This window comes from Thunnus maccoyii, chromosome 15 (assembly GCF_910596095.1).
Source record: "Thunnus maccoyii chromosome 15, fThuMac1.1, whole genome shotgun sequence".
NCBI lineage: Eukaryota > Metazoa > Chordata > Actinopteri > Scombriformes > Scombridae > Thunnus > Thunnus maccoyii.
The window spans coordinates 26,936,894-26,961,229 of record NC_056547.1 but is presented as its reverse complement, the minus strand read 5'-3'; the positions used below and the strand labels follow the sequence as shown (position 1 = coordinate 26,961,229).

Here is a 24,336-nt window from a genome sequence, read left to right as displayed (position 1 = left end):
AATTCAACAAAGGTAAAATTGTGGTAAAAATCTTTTATTTATGTATAGCTTATAATAACCAAGCAAAGTTTGCTTCAGAGCTGCAATCTTATGTTGAATAATCCCCAAACAGCAGAAGTCCCTCAATCACTGTGTACATAGAGATTTTGGTACCAATCAGTCTGGTTCCACTGAACAAATGAAGCTCCTGTAGACATTTTTCTCTGACAGTATTTGACTCAAGTATTCCTTAAAGATTACATAAACATAAAGACAGTAATAAGGTATATGTACTGTGTATGTAATCTTGCAGCAGGAACAGGAGCCCAGGTATTACTCCAGTGCTGTACATGTAATGCAGCATTTGCATAGACTGTTGGCACATTTCACTCTGTATGTGGTGCTAATCCATGCATCTTGGAAGCGTTAGTGTAGAAACACAGTAATGACTCTGTTGTTGTCAGCGGTCTCCAGGTTGTCTGCTGGGCTCTTGAGTCTCACCTGGGGAATTCATTAGCTCGAGTTGTCAGCTGCAGTCAGACTCGTATTGTTTGCAGGGCGTTTAGGCTCTGTCAGTGTCGCATTCATGACCAGATGCTGTTGGTTTGCAGATTTCCCATTTGCACGGTGTAAGCACTGTGTCACTTTGTAAATGGCAAAATCTGCATCGCGTTTTGGCACCAATAAACAAGCCCCGGCTCCGGTGTACCCCGCCAGCCGAGCAGATCACACACTACAGCCGCAGATACAAAGAGGAGCGAACAGCAAGACCAATCTGTGCTCTCCCAATCATCTATGCTCACCACACTTCACTTCTCTTGTACGTTCAATATCATCTCAGGTCACCGTGGCTCCGGGTTGCAATATCAGAAAAAAAGAGTAAAAGTGAGAAAGCAAATGAAGAACAGAAAGACCAAATTTAGAGTCCAAATTGAAAATCTTGGATGACCTTCTCCAGATGCCCTGGAGGAGGAGGGTCGAGGAAAATAGTCTTGCTTTCTCTCACCGATCACACAATCTCGATCAACACCCCCAGAAAAAAAAGACTTAACTGTTATTCACAGCGGGTGGAGGTGGTTGTGGGAAGTATAAAATGTTATATATAAAATTTGATTAAAATGCATCAGGTTTTGCTTGGCCTTTTCCAAGGAAAGATGGTGTCATTGTGTAAAATAGGGCTGCCTGAGTTATACAAAACATTATTGATGGCAGTGTTGGAGGAAAGCTAAAGAAAAATGACGGAGACAAACAAAGATAAAAGCACTCGCTATCTCTCCCTCTGTCTTGCTGCACTCCCTCCTTCCACTTTGCCTGCACTCCGTTTTTCTTAGTGTAAGTGTGATAAAAGCGGGCAGACCTATGACTCAGGTTCCCACCCCACATTCTGATATGAATTCAGGGAGCCGAGGCCGTCCCCTAATCTCTTAATGCATGTTCCCTCGCCCTTGGCAGGGTCATGGGAGGAATAGATGGAGCCTTATCAGCCTTTATGGATTTATGGAGAATTTCTCTGCATTGGATGTATTTTTTTTTTTTTTTTACACTGAGCTGTGTGTGCGTATACAGTATGTGTCTCTGTGCATAGGTGTCCTCAAGGATGTTGAGTAAGGTTATCAGAGCCGTTAATATCTTCATGAATTTTATCAAGTTTCTAATTACTGCATCAATCATGTTGACTTACTCCTTCAAGCTAAAATGAAAAGTGACACTGAACCTGTTTTGAAGAATTTGTGCCAGCATTCTAACCTTCAGCAGCTGATTGCTCATCTCTCACTCACTTCTTTTATGAAGGAAAAAAAAACATAATATCATGCTACTTAATGACTTAGAGCTGCATTAATCAACATTTTATATGAACTATGGGTCAAATGATGACGTGCGAGGTGGGAGATGTCGCTCGAGAGAATAATCATCCAACTCTGCAGTTATTTGATGAGCATTTTAGCATCTTTCAGCTCATTGTTTTGGTTTTCTGCCCTGCCAAATTGTCCCAGCAACAAACTACAGACAGATATCTTTCTGAGGAGTTGATAGAGACCAAAACAGAGCTGAAAGGATTTACATTTACATATATGAGCTTACATTTGCCAGGTAGACAGAAACATGATTCCAAATGAATGCTGATAGTGCTCCATGTTCGCTGGCTGTGTAAATAGGCAACTGTTTGCTAACGTGACAACTTTATAAAGTAATATGTCAAATGTGTGGGTGTGAAGTTTATTATGTTGTAGAGTTTTAGACCCTGTGCAATGAAAGAGAAGAAGAGAGCAGGCGACTGTAGGTGGGGGAAGTAAAGACATACTGCCGTCATCTTCAGTGGAATTAAATGTTAACTTTTACTTAGTATAATAATCGCTGTTTAAATTATGTTTTCTGTAATTGACCAAAGGGTAATAAAATGCAGTATATCATTATATATTTGGATAATCATGACATCATTTCTTTTTAAACCTACATTTTATAAGACTACTGAGAAAAAGACTCATTCTGAAATACAAACAATTCAAAACATCAGTCAATAGTATAGTATATATACTCTCTCTCTCACACACACACACAGAACAAAGGTACTTTTATTAACAAGAATTACATACTGCTGAAGTTCTGTTATTGTATTGATAAAAGTTGTCATCAAGCACACATTTATTCTGTTTACAGGGTAAACTTTACAACTACAACATAAGATTGATAATTAAAAAAAATGAAAATACTGTTTAAAGTCTTGTTGTTTGCTCGTTCAACCACTAGGTGGCTTCAGATGAACCTAATGAAGACTGGAGCTTTCAACAACAACTAACAATACTCTAGATGCTCTGTCTATATTTGGTTTACCAAATAGGATGCTGAAAGATATTCAGATATAATGAGAAAAACTGCTTTACTGTTTCTTCACAGTCTGCATCATCCCCCCCCCCCCCCAATCTTCCCAATGCAATCCTGTCATGAGGACAGTTGGAGACTTGCCCTCCAACAATGAGGGGGTCCAGCACTCTTAGCTGAAGAAAAAGCAATTTAGCCACAGAGCCCCCCCGAGAACTCGCACATCAAAGCAGCAGCGGTGGCGGCGGCAGCGGTGGATGGAGGGAGGGAGGGAGGGGGAGGGGGCGGACTAAGCCAGAGCCTGCCCGGCTTCGCCTGCGAGCAGGTGAGGGAGAGAAAAAAAAAAAAATCAGCATTGTCCAAGAATACAGCGAGATCTCAAAGGACAGCAGCTGCTTGTTATCATAGGATATTTCTGGCAGTTTGACGTCTCATCCGTGCTTTTGGGGCAGGGAAGATGGGAGCCGAGGGAGGGAGGGTAGTGGACAGTGGTCAGAGAGGCTTTGTGACACGCATTTTAAATCTCTTTATATTCAGGTTGTCCATGGATCGGACCAGGCTTTCAGTCTGTTCCTTTTCTTCTATCTCTCTAAACCGAGGGACTGTCCATTTCCATGATGAAAGAAATCAAAAGTCCTTGTGTAATCCTTAAGCTGAGCTGCTGACCGAGCAGGCACACTCCAGGCTATACATTAAACCAGACTTTCTTTTGAATACCAAAATGATGCGACTGTATCACGGGTGAGACGTGAAAAATGACTCGACAACACGAACCACACTTAGTATAATTGAGTTCATTCCACATTTCACTTTGCCATATTTTGTCTAAATAAATAGCTACACTCAGAGGAGGATCTCTTTTTTTTCTAGAGCACATTAAAGAGTAAAAGGATTGTCTCCAGTTCGCTACACTCTAAAATCTAAATCACCAATTACTTCCTGGAACGGCTCTGATTCTTGATAAAAATGAGTCTACGCACCACCTGTTAATGAAACAGCTTCACTGATATTTTTCTTTCACGCTTGGGTTTGCCTTTACTTAAAAAAACAGAAAACAGATGGCAAACTATTTATTCTTATTTAAGATTGTTTATTTAAATTCATTTTAGATCATCTGGAGCTTGTGGAAGTAGAGGGTGAAGAGGTAGAAGTGGAAAAAGAGGAACAGAAAGAAGAGGGAAAAAAAGTAAGATGATAGAGGAAGAGGAATGACAGGAGACAGAGAGGAAGAGTTGAAAGAAGAAGCCACTTCTCTCTCTAGGGAAGGTCATCAGGACTTGGATGTACGTCTGCTTCTGGGCTTGTAAACTGTGTGTGTGTGTGTGTGTGTGTGTGTGTGTGTATGAGAGAAGAATGTGTTTGTGTGCTGATATGTGTCCAGCATGTCAGTGCGCGAGTATTACAGCCATCTCTCTGGTTTAAGCATTCCCTCGGTTGCCATTACGGCCTAATAACCGTGTCGGTATGATTAATGGCAGGAGGCAGGGCTCTGATTGCACTCTCCCTCAACTACAGTACCTAGGCAACTACACTACCCACGATCCCTTGTCCTCCCCTCGTCCGCCCAAGACATCTCGAGCAACAAACCGCACCACACTGGATGTGAAGGTTATACATGCAATTAGCCCATGTTCTCCCTCCTGCCGGCAGCATCAAAGAGTCGACCTGATGATGATGATGATTGGGAGATTAGAAGTTGGGGAGGAAACTATGTGATCCCCAAGGCCGCTTTAACCAGTCCAAGGTAATAAACACAGACAGCTTATTGCCAGTCCTTCTGTTTCCCTGTGTTTATGTTCATCACTGGATTTGTTGATCTTGAACGTTACGGTGAAACATTTTGAAAGCATCTGCTCGCTTGAGATGAAATTTTTCCACATGGATGAAGAATCATTTAAAAGTGGAAACCAGTTATATGTTATTTTTTCCATCTGTGATAAAGTAGATCAGACTATACAGTTTGCTCTTTTTACATATTTCTTACCAAGTTTAACCAGCATTTCCTCTTTGAAACCCTTTGAAACCAGGGTGTTTGTGCTTTCCTTTTAATTTCCTTCATTTAGAGGCTTATAGCTTTATGTGTGTCACGCAGTCATGTTATATATAGTTGTCTTTTTCCAGGATAAGTCAGGCTATTCAGAAATACCATCATTTTGCATGTCAGTAGTACAATACATGCTCTAGGAGACTTTCTATAGAAAAAAAACTTACAATGTAAATTGAGTTTGTAATTTTCAGTACAGCCAAAAAATCCATATGTGAATATTGTCAGGGTTCCAGTTGATGGGACAATCTGAGCCTTAGTAATGTCAACAAAAATATTAATAGCACCAAACAAAATACAGAAACAGTTTCATTGATTTTACACTCTTGTGTGGTTTTTCTGATTGTAATTGTTCGGTATATGTTTTGTGACATATGGTGAATCTGCTACGTGGAGTTACAAGCTTTGTTTGCTTCTCAACACTTGTGGTTTACACACAGATGTAGATGTAAAAACTTACTAATAAAGTCATCATTTTGATGAAGATCTCAAGTTTTCAAAGTGGATTTACTGATGTTGATCCTACACACATCATGCAAAAATGTCTATCTTTGTAAAGGTTCCACTGATTTATAGTGTTTGATGTCTTTGTATGTTTGGTTCGACAGAGTAATGATGTTGAGATTAAAGGGTACAAATTTTGACAAAATTTGTGCCCGAGGGGTACAAAGGCAGTGCATCATTGAAAAGATTTGCTATCACAGGTTTGCTTGTGTTTAGAGTTTCATTTAGTTAGTTACCATCAACTTTTCCTTGTTAAATCAAAACCCAGACATGTGTATTTAAAGTTAATTGATTTATGAGTTATGTATTAGCTTCCTCTGTTCTTACTGTGCATGCTTGCGGCTTACAATAAACGCATTTAAACTCCGTAGGAATGAGAACTACAGTAGATGTCACTTCTTGTTTGACATTTATAACATCTTCAGTCACACTGTTGTCGTTGACATTCCTGATCCTGAAAGTCCGTCTTCTTGTGCCTGATCACCTTTATACATCAGGCAGGATGTAAAAAAGTTCTGTAAAGGTGGTGATCATAATCTGACATTGTGATCATCTCAACAAACATAAATGATCATCAGGTCATGTTTGGTTCACAATCCAGAATTTGAAAAACAATGACTTGGGGTGAAAAAATATTTTATTCAATATAAGATATAATATATGAGATTATTTCAAAAATTTGGATTCCAGGATGAAGTATTAATAGCATTTCATGTTGAAATAAAAAGTGTTGTTTTCAGTGTTAAATTGGCATCTAAAAGGCACCAAAAAAAGTTATTTTTATTTTATTATCCCAGTTATTTTTTCCACTTTAAATTGAGCTTCCTACGGCTGTGAAGGCCACAGTAAAAGGCAGACCTCCACATTTATTTCCCCTCCCTCCGTTGTGACGCTCTTCTCACGGTCGGGAGATCTCTGCTGGGCTGCAGGGATGAGAGGAGCCGGCAGTGACTGTGTGAACCTCAGTCCAGAATGAAAGTCCAATCTGACACCCAGCGCTGCTGCTTTGAACAGACTAGATCTGAGGAAGCGCTGCAAAACTGATGGAAGTCCTGTGAAAGCGGGAAGCAGGAAGAAGCAGAGACAGACAAAATAGAGACAAATAGCCAGAGAGAGGATTGTGCAGATATTCTGAGTAACAACCTTGAGCCTGTCAACTTTGGCTCTCTGGCTCTTTTTTCGGGGGTTTGAATATAAAAAGAAGGCAGATGTTCTCAGTTGGATCTTGTTTTTTTATTTCACGTCACTCAGCGCTGTCTGGCAGGTTACAATGCTAAAACGGCTGTTATTTGTAATGTATGTAGGTTTTTTTTTTTAGAAGAAGAGTCTTTACTTTGCAGGCAAGGTCATTCTGCTGAACAAAACTATCAAAGTGCACTTAATCTGCTCACGTAATCTCAATAAGCTGTCAGTGAGAGCCTGTCAATTATACTTTGACTGAAATGAGCAGCGCCTGGAATTGATATTTGAAAAAAACCTTTACATAATCCTTATCTTCCTTCTCCTCCTCCTCCAGGGTCCTTCATGATGGTCAATTCCTCGCAACATTTCGGGGGCCAGCGGGCTCAGCTGCTCCTGCTCCCGCTCAGTGAGAACGACACCCACTGCATCCAGTTCAGTTACTTCCTATACAGCCGTGACGGCCACAGCCCAGGAGACCTGCAGGTCTACATCAGGGTCAACGGAGGCTCCAAGGGCAGCGCCGTGTGGAATATCTCGGGCTCCCAGGGCCGGCAGTGGCACCAGGTGGAGCTCGCCGTCAGCACTTTCTGGCCCAGCGAATACCAGGTGAGAGCCTTGACGCTAATACCGTGTGAGGTGATTACCCCCACCAACACCGAGGTGGAAGTAGTCATGTTTTGACGGTATTTCTCTTGATTCATGTCAGCTGTTGCATCTACGTACCATTTTGTCAGAAACAGTGTTGGGCAAGTTACTTCAAAAATGCAATCATCTCCTTGAAAAATAATTATATCTCTTTAGTAATTACTCACCAGCAAAATGAATTAGAGTAGTTGCATGACTCCTTACTTTACTTTTGTCACAGCCCAGCTCTGTCAAAGGTGCCTTTTAAACAACTCGAAAGCCTCCACACACATCTTCTGTGTTTAACACGTGTAGAAAAAAACGAGATGATTAAACGATTTTAATAATAGATTTGTAGCTTTTGTCATTTATTAAGTCAAGCTGTGACACATACTGGTCACTGCTTGACAAATGGATACATAAAACACATTTTCGCGCCCTTCTCAGTTTCATTCCTCATCAGTATAAAATTAAATTATATTTGTTACGCTATTCAGGCTAAATGAGACTTCAGTGCGGCTTCTGGGAAACGGTGACGGGCGCTTTTCATTATATGTGATGTTTTATAGAATAAATGATTAATCGGTCATCAAAAAAAATAATGAATACATGAATATATAACGGAGATAATCGTCGCAGTTGCGGCTTTATCAGCTGGTGTTCACCTGTGATATGATGAATATGATGCCTTTAGATTGATTACAGACAGTACTCAGTCACATGGTGGAGCTGATTAAGATGAAAGTCACTGGAGAAGGTTAATAATAGTGCTGAGCAATAATTGGATACAATTAAAAATAATATAATAATTATTATTTAATTATAAAACCTAACAACATTACTCATTAAGGTTTATTCTATACATGTATGAAGAGTTATGTCAGACAGTGAACTACACTATTGCTGCCCCTTCCACTAGCAAGGCACTAAACCACCAGCTGCGCCATTGAGCTGTTCAGTGGTCACCAAATACTGCAACGTGTCTGCTGTCATCTTCAGCAGCTTTATTATCATCCTCACCATCATTGAAAACCGCGTTCAAGAACTGGCAAGTAGCAGCTGTGCCATATACCACAGCGGCTCAATAGGTGTGTAATTACAGTGGGCTTGTGTTTGGATTGTATCTTTATTTATTGGTCAATTTACCTGCTTGCTGCAGTGTAATCAATAGCTTCGTTTGATGCCTGTATTGTTGGTGCTGCATTATTAGCGCTGTTGTGGAGCTTGTAAGATTCTGACGACTGGATGCAGCCCCGCCTCACCTCATTACGGCCGATAATTTATCCCTTAATGCTTTCTTTCTTCCCACCAAGCCTGCCGCCCTCCTACACCCACCCCCACCCCAAAACAGGCGTTAATGAGGAGGCAATGACTGGTGTAAGGGATTGTGGGAGTGTGGGTCCGCCGAACAGTCAATTGACCTCAATTCCATGCGACCCTCAGTGCGGGGGAGCACGCCGGGTGTTTGCTTCCATAACCTTGGCGCACTCTCGGCCCCATCTCAATAAATCAAGAGCCAGTTAATGAGATTAGAGGGCTGCGCAGATCAATGAGGACAGCCTGCACTTTACCATCCTCAGCTCTCCTGTCCTGAGTGACTCTCACAAACAGCCAAACTGATTTAAAGTAATGATTCTCTTCCCTTCTGTAGGGACATTAGAAGTTTGCCTGCCACACACCGTAGCGGAGGAGGAGGCGGAGGTAGGGAGGCGAGCGCTCTCGGAGGGTGATGCTGAGGTGTACAATCAGACAAGTCGGCCCAGGCGGGGAGTTTGCTTAGCGCCGCAGTGTTTACCATTTGGACAGGCGTGCATAAGCAATGTAATCTACTACTCTGGTGATGTATGTCCAAGCAGCTTGAGTGATGAGAAGGCACTGTTCTCTAAAGTCTACCTGGCAGGGATGTACACACAGGACAGATTGCTTTATTTGTCCTATAAACCTGGATGATGGGCAGCAGGTAATGAAGCAGGTAAAGCTGTGCAGATGAGGGAAGAAGGCTTAAATATAGCCCTGGAGGAGCAGAGTTTGTCTACATCTACTGTCTGAATAGGGACAGGAGTGAGCCCAGAGTGAGGCTCGGTGCCGCTCCTCAGTGTTCCTCTCTTCTTCTTTTTTTTTTTTTGCCCCTGGGAACAATCCCCCTCTACTCACCATAGCTCCTACTGCAAAGACTCAAAGCTCAACACAGACCCCACAGGGCTCCACTCATCCATCCAGACCCATCGATAAAGATCACTGTCCAGCACTCCCAGCCAGCACATCAGCCCCTGCAGGCCGCGGAGGGACAGATCCACACAGGGAGAGCACTACCACTTCAAAGGGCTAGGAGAAAGTGTGTATGTGTGTGTGGCTGCTGGTGGTAGTGGTGGTAGAGATTAAAAATTAAAAAAAATAAAAATAAAAAAAATCTAATCAGTGAGCATCAACACCCCTCAGGAAAGACAGACTGCTACAGAGATATGTTGGACTGTGATCAGAGATGTTGTTGGCCTTTTGCATTTAGGCTCTCACTGATATGAGGTTTTGAAATTCTATGCCAATATTTCTGGATTTCAGATGTCCATTTTATTATCTGCTATAAATTAGACCATTTTCTGGTTCATCCAACATTTTAATGATGGCGGGGTGGAAAGATCTGTCTAGAGACGTTAAAATTAAACTTTTGGCATATTGTTTAAATGGCCAACTTAGCTATTAAAGGAGCACTCCAGTGATTTAGTCTCACACTTACAGTGTGGGGAATCACAAAAGACAGATTTTAAAAAAAATAATGGCGGTAACTGATACAGCAGAGGCTGAGATATCCTGACTCAAACCCCCAAAATGCTGAATCCTACATTTCCTATAATGCAACCAATAGCATCTCTTCCTTCCTTCAATGCCTGCTTTATATGACCATGTCTTTCAAACTCCATGTACCAATTTGTATCAGAGTTTTTTATATATTTGTATTCTCAAAGCCCAGATGATATCATCAGGGGTTATTTCCACAGGCTTGACAAAGCTGTTTGAGAGGCATAGAAGAAATTACACAACTGTTCACAGACAGAATGGTAGTCCCCATAATGAGTGAACTGACCTTTATGTCTAAAATTGGTGGAATTCCCTTTTAAATGATGCGGTTATAGGGACAAAATCAACTACGTCACCAGCTCATCATTAGCGCTAATGCTCCGTGCTAATATTTAGCGTCTTCTACAGTAGCAACTTTGAATGATTCTCAAAACTGCTAGATATAGCCTCATATCAGTCATACTTAGTATTTAGTGTTCTCCTTTTAAAGATATGCTGATATGTGTTCTCAAGTGTTAGCATGGGCGATGGAGCCATTAAGCTACTTGGGAGACATGGTTGATTTCACAGGTATCACATTAGCACATCATGATGTTTGTCATGATGTGGGCCAGAGTGAAAAATTGGCTTCTAAGATTTTGACAAGATTATCAAGCACTTTTGGTAACTGATCATCATGAAGACCTTCTAAAGCCCTTGATGCAACTCGATGGCCCCAGCCAAGGGCTCCACAGGGACCCGTCCGGTGTGTGATCCTGAAAACTAATGGAGTGCACAAAATTACCAGTTTAGTGACTTTGTCACGATATTTGGTGACTTTTAAGACCCCCTGATCAGCCTTATATAAGAAAAGACCCTAGTGACTTCACCTTTGTCTGGATTGACAGCTGCGTTCAGTGAGCAAAAGACAACAGACATGTCCAGTTATGTTTGGGGGGCACTGGGGGGATTCTGACTCTTTCCATGACCTCTGTATTTCTAAAGTCTTGGCTACAACCCTGCTACCAATATAAAAAGGCTTTGGATTTTTTTTGTTGTAGTGGTAAGATTACATATATATGTAGCTGTTTGATAATATTCTCTATAATATATAGTATGAAATAAGGTCTTAAACATTAAAATAATTATACAATTAAAAATATAGTTTTGCAGATTAAATAGGAAAGAGAAGCTTTTAGTGTCTATTACCTTCTCTGGTGTGGCTGCACCAAATGTGTATAGCCAGGTACTGAAATCCTGGGTTGTTAAGCAAAGGCTGACACACACACACACACACACACACACACACACACACTCGCAAAAAGAAAACATTCAGCATATGCTTTCTTGTCCTCCAGTGGCACACTGCAGTGGAACTACTGTACACCTCACCATATTTCTTCAGCCTGCAGAGAGAAGATGGTAGGCGCAATTGAACATCATATATTTCAATGTTTTACTGCCACAATGCCAATGTGGATCAATAGTGTTGGCCTCATTCTAGCTGAGGAAATCAATTAACAGAACATTGTTGCAAATTTTGTTCACCACATTCCTCAAACGATTGCATGTTAGTCGTTAAATTAATTAAAGTCCTCATGAAAATTGATGGCGTCCACATATCAATTGAGGGCTTTATCATTAGTGCACGCACCATTTCTGCAGTGCTCTAATGAAAACTAAAAGCTAAAAATAGTAATTACTGTGCAAAGCTTGTTTTTAATGTAATCCCTTTTACTGCTACCACTCGTGATTTTATGTATTCACTGGAAGGCCTCCTGGGATGTATTATGGATTTTGTTAATGTACACTATGAGTTCTCCAGCACTGAATTTTATGAGCTAAACACGATGCTCCAAGAGGTGCATATTAAAATACTTGCATGCTTTTCATATCAAATGTGATTGTCCACCTGCTTCCTTCTCTTTAACTGTCTACAGTCGCTGTTCTTATGCCAGAACATGCTGGATTTCACATCCTGATTTGGATTCGTTTCTGGTGTGATTTTTGACAATGACACAGCACTCCATCCTGGGAGATGGCACCCTGCTGGTTTCAGTAAACCAAACCTTGATTCACACATCACAGATTGTGTCTTTGCAGTGTTACAGGCCTCCCTTTGTTGCTCGTTTTGTCACAACAAAAGCCTGAGAGAGGCTGAGAAAAGGCTGGGGAATGACATCACCTGAAAAAAGGACATTCTCGATTGGACAAATCCGTCTTTTATAATCGTTGCAGAAATAGATTTTTTCCGTGCCTACTTGTGTGAGTATTGGAAAAGGGTGAAACATAGCTATCAAATATTAAAGATGCTATCAGGCCCCCTCATGACAAACAATATCAGTTGGCTTAAGTTTCCACCTTCCACTTTCTGTCTCTTCCTCCTATGCAAGGTGTCCCTTTACTAGCTCTTTTCCTTCACTATCATTCTCTTTATACATATTTTAATATATCCTTCTTTCAGAGCAATGTACTCTGTTTCATATAAACAAATATACAACACATGGCCATCATTTAGGAAAAAAATTGAGCAACATACTCACCAATGTGACAACATATATCCAGGATAACAAAACACGCTGCAAATTGCACCTCAAATTTTAACAACTCAACCAAATCCAAAAATATGCTGCAAATACAGACAACATATACTATATACAACCAAAATATGGAAGCACAACCAAATACAGTTAAAATACAAGCAAATATGCACAGAAGTTGACTACCGTTTTTTATGGTGTTGGAAAATGAGTTTACAAATGAAAGAACAGGTTCACAATTTTTCTTTGTCTGCTTTAAAACATCAGTCAACAACAAATGAACATTGAAACAGGTTTTTCTTGCTGTAATCATTAGAAGATCCCTTCATAATGCACTTACAATGTAAATGATGTGGGGGACACAGTCCTCCTTCTGTGCAAAAATGTGTTTAAAAGTTTATCTGAAGCTAATATAAAGCTTCAAGTCAAGTAGATATCTTTCAATGTTAGTCTTTTTAGTGCCAAAGTTCCTCTTTTTGTCACTATTCTTCCACCGCAGCTCAACAGGGAAACACTGTGTGAGGAAACACAAAGAAGGAATTTGATACTGAAAAGACTGCAAGTGGCAGATATCCACTTGATATGACTAACTCAGACTGCTGAAGCCTCATATAAGCTTCACATCAACTGTTAAATGCATTTTTGCACTAAATGACTGTGTGGACACATTGTGGATTTTGCCCCCCATCACTTACATTGAAAGCACATTTGAAAGGGATCTTTTAATAGCCAGCATGAACAGGAAGAATGATTACAGCGAGGAAAACCTCTTTCACTGTTCATATGGACATCTGACTGTTGTTTAAGACAGACTGTTTCAGTTTTAACATTCTGATTGCATGATTCAGATGTTATTGTCAATATAGCACTGTATACTGTACTGTACTACATATACATATATTGTATTTGTTGTGTCTTTTGTTATGCAGCATATGTGTTATTGATTTGGTGAAGATGTGTTCTTCATTTGATTGTGTTTTGTCCATGCATGTGTTCTTTTTTAGCTGCATTGAATGAGCTCTCTTGGCCGCTGTAATATCTCCCGTCCAACTCTACCCTTAATGCACTGAGCAAATTGTCTCATTTGCAGTGCCCTGCTTTATATGTATAAACTAACAATTGTACTGTAGCCATTTGTATTATAGTGTTTGTGTTTGAGAGCGCAAGGCTGTCTGATGCCAAGGTTATTCCTCAGTGTCTGGCACAGTCATACTCAAACACACTTTTCTATAAGTGAGGGCAGATGCAGAGGAGCTTAATGATGGCTCAAAGTGCGGAGCTGAGTGAATCGATGGTGGTGGGTGCGTTGACGCGTGATGAATTGAAGAGTTAATCGGTCAGACGTCTCTAATGGCCCGACATAGGAATGAAAAATAAAAATAAATTAGTGGAAAGAAAGCCTTCATCTGTATCCATCTGCCAAGGCCTTTTGTGGTATTGATTGGCCCTAGGCACTTAAAGCCTGATGTATTGTCAACATTGCAATCGAGTGCACAGTCACAGTCTGACTTCCACTGAGCTTTGGCATAGATAACTAGAGGTAGTAAGAGTGGTCCTGCGGCCACACACAAACACAAGTCTGATGTAGTACAATCTCGGAACCTTTTGGCTATCATCTGATGACGATTTAGTCTCTGGGGGCAACAGCCAGTGTTTTGGGGGCTGTAACTGCTGACTTCACTGGATATCCAGGCTAAGACTTCCTCTTCCGTACGCTGGTCATTGTTTATAATCAGATTAGCAACTTGAGATGCGAGAATGGAGTTGGAGTTGAGAGACGACTTCACCAACTCACGTAATTTTTTCAAAGGAAATTGTGTAATCCGACTTTGAAAGCAATTTGTTTTTTGTTTTTTTCAAAGTCGAACTTTTCTCCACACAATACACCAATGAAACTTTTTGTAGGTGTTTGAGGTCCAGACGATGGGTTTCGCCTCTTTCACTCCCCACATGGACTGTTTGCTTGCATGCAACCAAAGCATGTTCCTGTAGTCTAAATTGATTGTGTTTTGTCTACCTGCATGTGTTCTTTCCACCTACATTTCAAGTGCCATCTCCGCTCAGACATGATTGGTCCATTGGACTACAACCAGAAACCAGAACCAGATGCTTCTGATACCGGAAACTTGTCCCTTGCCTACAGATTCTGCATTCATACATAGATATCTGTTTATAGAGATTAGATGTAGTGTACAGTTACAGCTTTCATCTTACCAGCTGTTAATGCACTCAACCCTCATGTTCAGAGTTTGTCGTGCTGTAGTAAAAAGTAAAGAGTTGCTTGCAGAGGGAATGATTTGAGCTCTACTGACTGTATTGTCAGTACTGTATTGACTGTACTTGGTAATCCAGTATGACTTTGTTGCACTCTGGGAGGCCTCTCTATTCACTTTGAGGCTCTGCATGCGCCCAGCTCATTTAGATGAGTGAGTGAATATTTAGGCTGTTTAAGGACTCCTGCTGCTGCCGTATGGATATGGATAGATAAAACGGACAGAAGAGAAGGAGAGAGGGATTTATTCATTTATTTTGCACTCCAAGGCTTGGTGAGGTAAAAGGATACATCTTAGACTCACTCTTTCATTAAGTCTAATTAAATGAGCCCAAAATCAAATCGTTTCAGGGTTATTTGAGGAAATATGTTATTTGATGTTTCTTTGAATTTAAATTCACTCTTCTAGAAAAAGTCTTTATTCTTTTCAGCTTTTTAGAAATCCATTATCTTAAATGTCATCTTGTGAAGTCTGTTAGCTTGATTATTGTGTGCACTCATTGTAAAAGCCAGCAGAGGTCACTATGATGTATAATATAATAACATAAATGATTAAGAATGACTAAACTATGATGAGTATTGTGGCTTTTAAAAATTGTTCAAAAGCAGACTATATTGAGTGGAAAGTTTTGGTGTCTGAATGCTTATAAAATTCTCTTGGCTTTATGTTATAAGAATGATAGGCAGTCAGCTCTCCATAACTGTCTAAGCTACAGTCATTGCCTAACATAAAGTATACAGTTGTGACAGTGCAGACAGAGGTAGTGACGACTAAATAAAGAGAGATTGAAGGCTGGCTGGCAGTGGGTTGTTAGAGGCTTATGCACTTCTCATGTCATACTGGAGTTACCATAATAACCAGTTACTGACTTGTAAATAATGCTGAAGTCAACATCCATGTCATACTGATGACCGAGAAACTGGATTTTCCAAGGCCTTTGATATATCCAGCTTGGCACTTACTAATATGGAAAAACATGGAAACCAAACAAACATGGATGCATTTTTTCCGCTGAAGTCCATTGTTCAAGGTAGTAAAGCCTAAATTTAAAGGATATTGTGCTACAGTATATTGTTAATGCATGCATTTTTAAGCCACATACAACCAAATGTCCAATCAAAGAACCGTCTTACAACCAGTGTTGGACAAGTTATGTGAAAAATGTGATCACTTACATAATACATATTACTATTGAAAAAGTAATTACATTACTTAACTAATTACTCAACAGCAAAAGAAAGTAGTTACATTACTTGTTACTTATGAGAAAAGATAAGATATAGCCTACTTTTGCTCATACTTCAGCTCAGCTCCGTCAACTGTGTCTTTAAAAATCTTCAAAGCCCCCACAGCCACATGTAACATATTGTCTGTAACACATGTAGAAGAAGAAAAGGAGACCACTACTTGTTGCTGAAGAAAGTACTCACATTACTGCCCAACACTGCATATCACACAACGTGACATTACTTTGAGCCCAGCAAGTCGTCAAGCAGCCAGCCCCACACAGATGTGACAAAGATGTTCTTGTGTAAGATGTGTTGTTACTGCTGATTGAAAGAAAACAGTCTGGAGGTAGCCAGTTTGGTGGTTCCCAAATAAAGGACAAGTAAACAAACTCAATTCAACAAGTAGTGTACACTACTTGTTACAAGTACAATGTACTGTAACATTTAGTGTATTTAGTGAAACACTTAGTGTACACAGTGTACAGTGTACATTAACTATAATTATGCATTGCATAGACAGGGGAGAAGGTTAATTTAGTCGGCTGCTGAATGAAAGGAATGACCTGAGGAGTCTCTGAAAATTGATTTTGCCATCTGACATAATGTATACATAGAATTCCCTACAGTATACAGTGTGCAGTGAATAGTGAATGAGTGAATGACATTGATCACAGTCCATGTTTGTTGTGTTCTTTTGAGTAATGCTCCTGCCAGTGGTTTTGATCATGTTTGGTGCCCATTTGGAAAAGCACATTATTCATAAAGATTTTTTATGTTTATATATGAGATTAAAGAGAAGGAAATGGATTTACTGTGGTTAAGGTCTGATTAATGATCAAGATATGGCACATTTGATCTGAGATTTGAGTTAGGGTAATGGGTCCCATGTCTGTGAGCTATGTTGGATTTAAGGGTTATATTGATTCAAGCATATATACCTAGCAATCCAACCTGTTTATGAACATTGCAATCCCATCTGACTTGTGGCTGCCTAGAAATTAGTATCTTTGCCTCTTCTTTGATAGTTTTCTCTGTATGATCCAAATGACTTTTTAGTACAAAATAGTGGCTCTAGAAAGTGCTTCTGAGGGGCTTATACCAAATCCTGATATTTCCCTGTTGATGGTTTAGAGACCTGAAAAGGTTCTGGTAATAAATTATATTATAGTTGTGATTATATTGCTGCGAAAAATATGACAACAGAAATGACCAATGATGCAAGAAACATTTCTGATAACTGTTTTAATGCCAATATAAAACTTAACTGTGAAGAATTAATACAAAAACCTGTGTATTTCTGTTCTTGGCAGGCTTTGGAAGGACCCCATCCCTCTAAATTTCTTCTGTTAATCTACTTGCCACTCAAGATGTAATTGTGTGTAGTCATTTAATTTATCCACTGTCTCCACAGGTCATCTTTGAAGCAACCGTTTCCGAGGAGCGACAGGGCTACATTGCCTTGGACGACATTGTGCTTCTCAATTACCCCTGTTGTAAGTACCCCATTCTGCACTGCTCATAGCCTGCCTGCTGACCTTTACTGAGCCCGGGGAAAGTGTCCGACTGAACATCGGAAGCCTTGCCCAGGAAGCTCAACAGTTTCACGGGGGTGATTGAGGACTATGAGGCAATCTCTGCTGACAGGGGGGCAACTGAGGCACATATACCTAGTACCTGTCTGACAGTCAGGGCCACAATAACACAGCAGGAGGCTTTTCTTTTGTCCTGGAAGAATGGCTGACCTTTTCCTCTGATCACTATGCTCCCAGCTGAGAGCTTTTAAAGCTAATGTGATGTTACAGGCAGAAAAAGGACAGCTAGTGGTTGTACTTTGATCCTCTCTTGAAGATTTTTTTCTTTATGAATGTTATGTTACATTGCGTTCTCTTCTGTTCTGTTACATTCACCATTATACCCCCCACAGTCCTTTGGTCTCCACCCACCCACAGGCTTCGTGGAGATGTTTCAAGACCTTTTAAAAAGACCTCTTCTTTCACTGCTGTACTGTTTTCAAGATGATTAGCTCCTTTGGACACCATAGAAAAAAGCTAATTTTGATCTGATTGGCCTACCTTGAAGTAGATATCATTGTAAAAGCGCCACTGGCCCATGCTTACTTCCAGGAAGAGAGAACAGTGCCAGCACAGTGATTAATAGGTTTTAAATGGAAATGCAAGTCACCACTGGGCTTTTGTAAAATAGGAGGTTTATCAATTTAACAGTTATCTGTTTCACTAATTATTAATGCCCTCCATATAATATGATGCAGAGTGTCACATTACACAACTCTATAATTGGCCGGTACTACACTGGATATTGTTGGAAACCCAGTAACCCGAAATTGATTATAATGTAAGCCTTTGAGTAGTTTTGAGTCATGATGGTCTCAGCTATCTATCAAAGGCTTTCTACAGTTGCTCAAATTTATATATATTTTACAGCTGCAGTAATTAATATTATATTATTAATAGATCAAATGACTTTGTATAATGCAAAAGGTGTCACTCATAGTCCACAAACTGCAGCAGGCAGCTGTTTTAAATGAGAAATCTCTGTTAAATTCTCTGTACACTACCTGCCCAGCGCCAAATGATCAAAATCCAAAGTAGACCCAGATATCTGACAAACTCTCTGCACCATAAATAAACCATCCCAGTCACCATCTCTTCAGCCTCCTACCATCTGGCAGAAGATACAGAATTAAAGCTGCTCAGACTAGCAGATTAAAGAACAGTTTCCTCTCCAGAGCTGTTGTTCAAGTTAGCCAAGCCCCTACCACATTGTCCCTCACACCTGCATAACACTATTAACTCATTTACTCATTGTCTTGAACAGTGAGAGTTGGTAGAGTTGGTAGATACCAAAGTAGAGCTAAAAGGAGACAATTTATTAGATTCATATTTATCGCATTGCCAGAAAATGGACTCTAAATGAAAGATAATGACAATGTTGCTCCTTGTCTGCTGGAGGCTAACACATACTGTAAGCCCTAACAACTTTTTAATATTACACGCTGTATGTTGTGTTTTCAGCTTGTTCTCCTGCCCCTTAATTGACCCAACTAAAGAAACCAATGAATGCAGCTTTAAACATCGCTGTCATATGCCAAATATCTACAACTTCAATTCAAAAACACTGACACTTGTCATGTTCCAAAACCTAGCATTTTTGTCATATTCTACTGGTTAGATCTACTCTGTCCTTCTGTGAGAATGGTAATATTGTTTTGTAGCTGCATAAATGTGGGAAAATGTTAATGAATGATAATGTGGGGTATTTATGAGCTCATGAAATTCAGATATCCTTTTTCTGGCTCTACTGAAAAATCAGGCAGTCCGCATGTTATAAATCATTGAATCTTCACTGGGGAACATACAGAGGAACTGAAATAACCCTTTCAAAAATCAGCACTGATTCTTTTCTTCTTTTTTTGCCCAAGCTCATCTCAAAGTTTACCCCTTGCCCCCTCTCACCCTGTCCTCGATGGAGCAGAATACATTTCCATGGTGATTTTGGATGGGTTAGGGTACTCCCCTAACCCATGCCAGGGCCTTTTGGTATATGACTCAGGCTTAGTTTAGCCTTGGTGGCGCTTGGACCTTCACCATGCCTAGTAGCTCACATTGTGCCTGCTAGTGGCTGCTATATAAATTGTACGCATAACATAAACACAAAAATCATAAAACACAACTCATTTATTCATACAAAAACACATGCCAAGTATACATAAATTCATGCATGCACACACAAGTCACTATTTTGTTCCAGCTGGTGTAGCTGCAGAAGCAATCACCCGTAACAACTCTACAACACACACTCACACACTCACAAACATGTAAGTAAACATTAATAAGCTGGCACAAATTTCCCCACAGGCAACAAGAATAATCACATGCTCCCTTAGGAAAAATTCAACTTAAAGGCAACTGCATTTTGCGCTCCTACTCATTTGACATTTGTGTTGTTTTTCTCTGGAGTCCGTGTCTTTATTCTAAACACGTGTTTCAGTCAAGACCAATCTCTCCTGCATCAAACGGCAGAATAACTAATTTAAAGAACCAACATCCCAGACAGTTGGAATGCCTTTGAGACTCAAATTACCTTGCCTCTATTTATGTTTTAATTAAGGCTAGACAGGTCAAATATACACACTACTGGACATTTAGATTTGAAATTAAATTTTCTCAGTAACTATTAATGCAATTGGCTCATCCTTAAATGACTTTTCCTATAATTGGGGCTGTGAACCCTTGCCCTTAAAGATGACTTGAAAGTAAACGCTTGTTTCCTTCAGACAAAATAACCTGACTGGCACCACAACAGACATCTTTGTAATACATCACATATAGTTTGCTTGTTCATTTATTCAAGTTCACTGCAGCTCTCTTTACTTTCAGTCCGCATATTCTTGTATTGCATACAAGGTTTCAACGTGAAATGAGTCAGGTGTTGATGGGGAGATGCACCTGTGGAAATGAGTTACCGCAGAGCCCTCTCACTCTGCTTATTGGACGGGTAGAGCATGACAAGCACTGCAGAGAGGAAAGAGAAAAATGAGCAATAAGTAAAACGTGGGATGCAATTTCTGTCATCCCATCCTCAGCCAGATGTTGCTTTTGGTTACTGTGGAAACCAAGCATCAGAGTGTGCGTTGTGTGGATAGTGCTGGTCTCTGCATCAGAATTTAATTTTGTCCATCGCATTGGTGTCCAGTAGAAATAAGTTGCCACACACCACATCCTGTTTACACCACAGCAGGATTTTTCCAGTCAGTGTGGTCCATCTGTTTGATATGATCAAGGTTATTATTTTCTCATTATATCGTTATTTTTGTTCAGATGCCTGAGAATTTTTTCCAGTGTGATGTGGGAGGGTTTAATTTATCATTGTGTGAAAAACCCAAATGCTGAAAAACCTTACTTACAACAGTCTCATTAGTTTGGCTTGTATTTGTGAGGAGACCTTTGTTTGGAAGCTGCAGAGAACAATGATGCAATTGGAACCAAACAGAGACCAATGAATGGATTTTTTTTTAACAAAAAAATATATAAAAAGCATTACTTCACTTTAGTGGAGAGATAAACAGAGCTGTTGTTAGCTTTCCATCTGCAGACGAACTGTTTTATCCTCTGTGTTTTATCTGTTTTATCCATCATTTGTGATGAAGCGTTTACCTTTTTATGCTTCACAGTGTCTTTTTACAACCAGCAGAACAAGCGTCAGCACAGCTCTAGGTTTATATGATTGAGGTAAAGCAGCTATGAATTGTTGGATGTATTCATAGATATATAGCTGTTATAAAATATACAAAGACTAGCTGTCTTCATCTTCCAGTAATCACAAAATATACAATGTTGTTTTGTAGTATATTCATTGCTTGCATATAAGTTACTGAGGGTGGGAAGATGAGTAAGCTAGCTCCCTACTATTTTATATTCATTATGAAGATAATTTTACTGTGGTTTTTGGCTACATTTGATGAAGAAAATCAGCCAGTTGAGAAAAAGATGGGCCTGGCACTAAACACACTTTCACAATATAGCAAGCATTATTATTACAAAATGTAAATTTTATCCTTCATGTTTATAACAAAACATCAGTTGTCGTTTCTGCTAGCTAGCATTAGCATTAAATGACTGTAGCCAGTAACTGAATAGTATCAGTTAAAATTTGATTTCAGTCACAATTATAAAGTTTGACCTATTTGGCGTGATTTTAGTATTATGAAGGACTAATGCTGGTTCAATCATTTTTCTGCCTGCCAAGAAGAAATTAACTCGTTTTGGCATGAAAATGGTCCAATTCAGCTACAGCTTAGCACAAAATATAATTACCATCAGCTATGGTCCAAAATTACCAGCATGATATACTCTTCAGTTCAACTTTTGTCCTAATTAACATGTGAAAAGAGTGAGAGAGCATTTTTGGATGTTGATTGGTATTGTTGATGATATACTGTGTGCCAACTTTAAACTTAGCTAATGCAAATGATGTAGCATTCGGAATGCTTTAATACTCCAAAGAGAATTGTAGATACAGTGAAGATCACAACACTTTGAATTTGGAGCTTGATGCATAGCCAACCAGGGCATTAGTGAAACTGTGAAGTACCACTTCAATTTAGAAACTCAAAAATAAGAAAAAACAGGGTAGCACTTTTTTCCCACAGGTATTACCTGATGCTTTATAGCATCCCTAACAGCAGAGCTTTTTCCCTGAATATATTTTGGCATGTCACAGTTGGAAAAGCACAGGTGTAAGTAATCAAATTTGTGATTGCTGAATTGCGTTTAGCTTCTTCAGTTTCAGGGTCCTGGTATTGTGCGTGCTGTCTCTCTGTCACATTGTCACGGCTTACTTGAATACCTGAATAGAATGGAGCCATCATTAATGTTATTAGTAACACCTGTGCTTTTCCTGCTATGACAAGTCAAAAAATCTGCTTTGAAAGAAATCAGTTGTAATCTGTACCGACTGCTTTCATTTAAAATATTTTATCACAGTACTTCGAAGCATGCCATTCTCAACATTTTTATGGACTCTCAAAACTATCAAGTTAGCATCACTGGTGTTTCTGCTTGTAAGTATCAGTGAAAAGTTTTTTTGTCTGTATTACAGTTGCACAAATCAAAATGTCACTCTGATGTGTTCATGAGAAGCACACATACTGTATATATAGCATCTTTGATTGTGCTCTATTACTTACTGTTACTGTTACAGCAGCAAAGCATGAGTTTAGATTTGGGTATGGGCATGTCCCTACTAATATCAAGGTATCAATATTTTTTACCAATCTCACACAATCTAGTCGCTTTAACTGTTAACAGAAAGATCTCTGCAGAGTTGGCAGGTTTGTGTGTTTTCTGCAAAAAAGTGCACTATTAGGATAAAGAGTGAAGGAGCAGGATATGGGGAATACTCGACCTGATGATCTGATGACCCTCAACGTATTGTTGACTAGCAGCAGCAGCAGCAGTGGGGTCGATGAGGTGGAGAATCTGAAGCAGTTATTTATAGTTTAAACGTTCTAAACATCACAGAATCGAAAACAACTTCACTAGACAAAATTAAGATCATTTGATGTTTTATTTAATTTTAGATGTTAGGTGTTGTTAGCTAATTTGTGAATGTTGCGGAGACATGCTGTTTAATTATACAACTTTATTACTGTTGGTGAAAATTCTTCCCAAAAGCAAATTAAGATATCATGTCCTTTTTAAAGAAGAACCAAATTGTCAGTAACAGCTTAGCTTAGTTAATAAAAATGTTCTGTAATCGATCCAAACATTAATCTTTGAAATTAGTGGGAGAAATATGTACTATTTAATGTCATATCTCCCTTTTCCCATGAGTGGATCAAGATTGCATATGTGTCATTAAGACATAAACTTTATTTAAAAGCTAATTTAGCCACAGCGTGTCCAACCGATCTGTTTATGACTGTCAGGCATCATTTTATTATGACAGTCCTGTCAGCAGCAGCCTACAGACAGACAGGTCAGCTCTGATGTCATAGTGAAAGATCTATAGCCATAAATTCAGGAGTTGAATAAAAAAATAATATTCCCCAGCTCTATTCCCCAAAAAACTCAGTGGAGTTTATTGACCACTCGAGAAGCTGTTTTGATGAGCGGGTCCCTTTTTTGTTTCTTCAGTGCTACTCTAAGAAACATATCAACAAAAGGCAGGAAATAAGACTGTCAACTAGCAAACATTTTTGTAAATAATGTAGGTTTAAAAAAAATTAAACTTTGCAGTGGTTTATGAGGAAGTCAATTCCCTTAACACATTTGTCAGTTCTCAAAGATACATACAGTGTGTTTTGGTGAGAAACACTGAATATAAATGTAACTGTAAGAAAACTCCACAGGGTACCTTTAAGAAATGACCTGAAAATATGTAGTGTGCACTACCGTAAGCAAATGCAATGAGACTGGTGTGACTAACTGCAGGGATATGTCATTTGATAAACATAATATACATGCATTTCTGCAGGCGCATTGCTAATGCATGTCTTAATCTAAGCATGCAAACAGCAGTGCTCAGTAGAGTTATTCAGTAAAATTAGACCTGTTTTGCATCTCAGCTTTAGCTGTTTCATAATTTACTGAATTACATTATCGACAAATAACAAGCGGTTTCAGAATGAGGGTTCACTTGTGTTCTTGATGGGGCTTTAAAAGTAATCCAGACTCAATATTTAAAATATATATATATATAAGAATGGTGTTCATCCCTTTAGAAGAGTTCCAGAGGATTGTAGAATCAATGCCAAGGCTGAGGAACGCCACTCTACAAAAAGATATTCCTTCATTTGGTGTTTTGATGATGGTGGTGGAGAGCGCTGTTTAACTGGGTTGTGTCCA

General features: G+C 39.5%; 1 protein-coding gene across 2 annotated transcripts in view; it reads left to right on the top strand.

Annotated features, from left to right (window-relative positions):
- ptprua (protein tyrosine phosphatase receptor type Ua) overlaps positions 1–24,336 on the top strand; it is a 207,359-nt gene that overhangs the window by 88,731 nt on the left and 94,292 nt on the right. Inside the window, exons 3-4 of one of the 2 annotated variants that reach the window (XM_042435160.1) lie at positions 6,864–7,135; positions 17,382–17,463. In XM_042435160.1, coding sequence (XP_042291094.1) covers positions 6,864–7,135; positions 17,382–17,463 — 354 coding nt within the window. Of the gene's footprint in view, positions 1–6,863; positions 7,136–17,381; positions 17,464–21,130; positions 21,220–24,336 lie in introns of those variants that run through there. The other variant, XM_042435161.1, reaches the window with a different exon arrangement.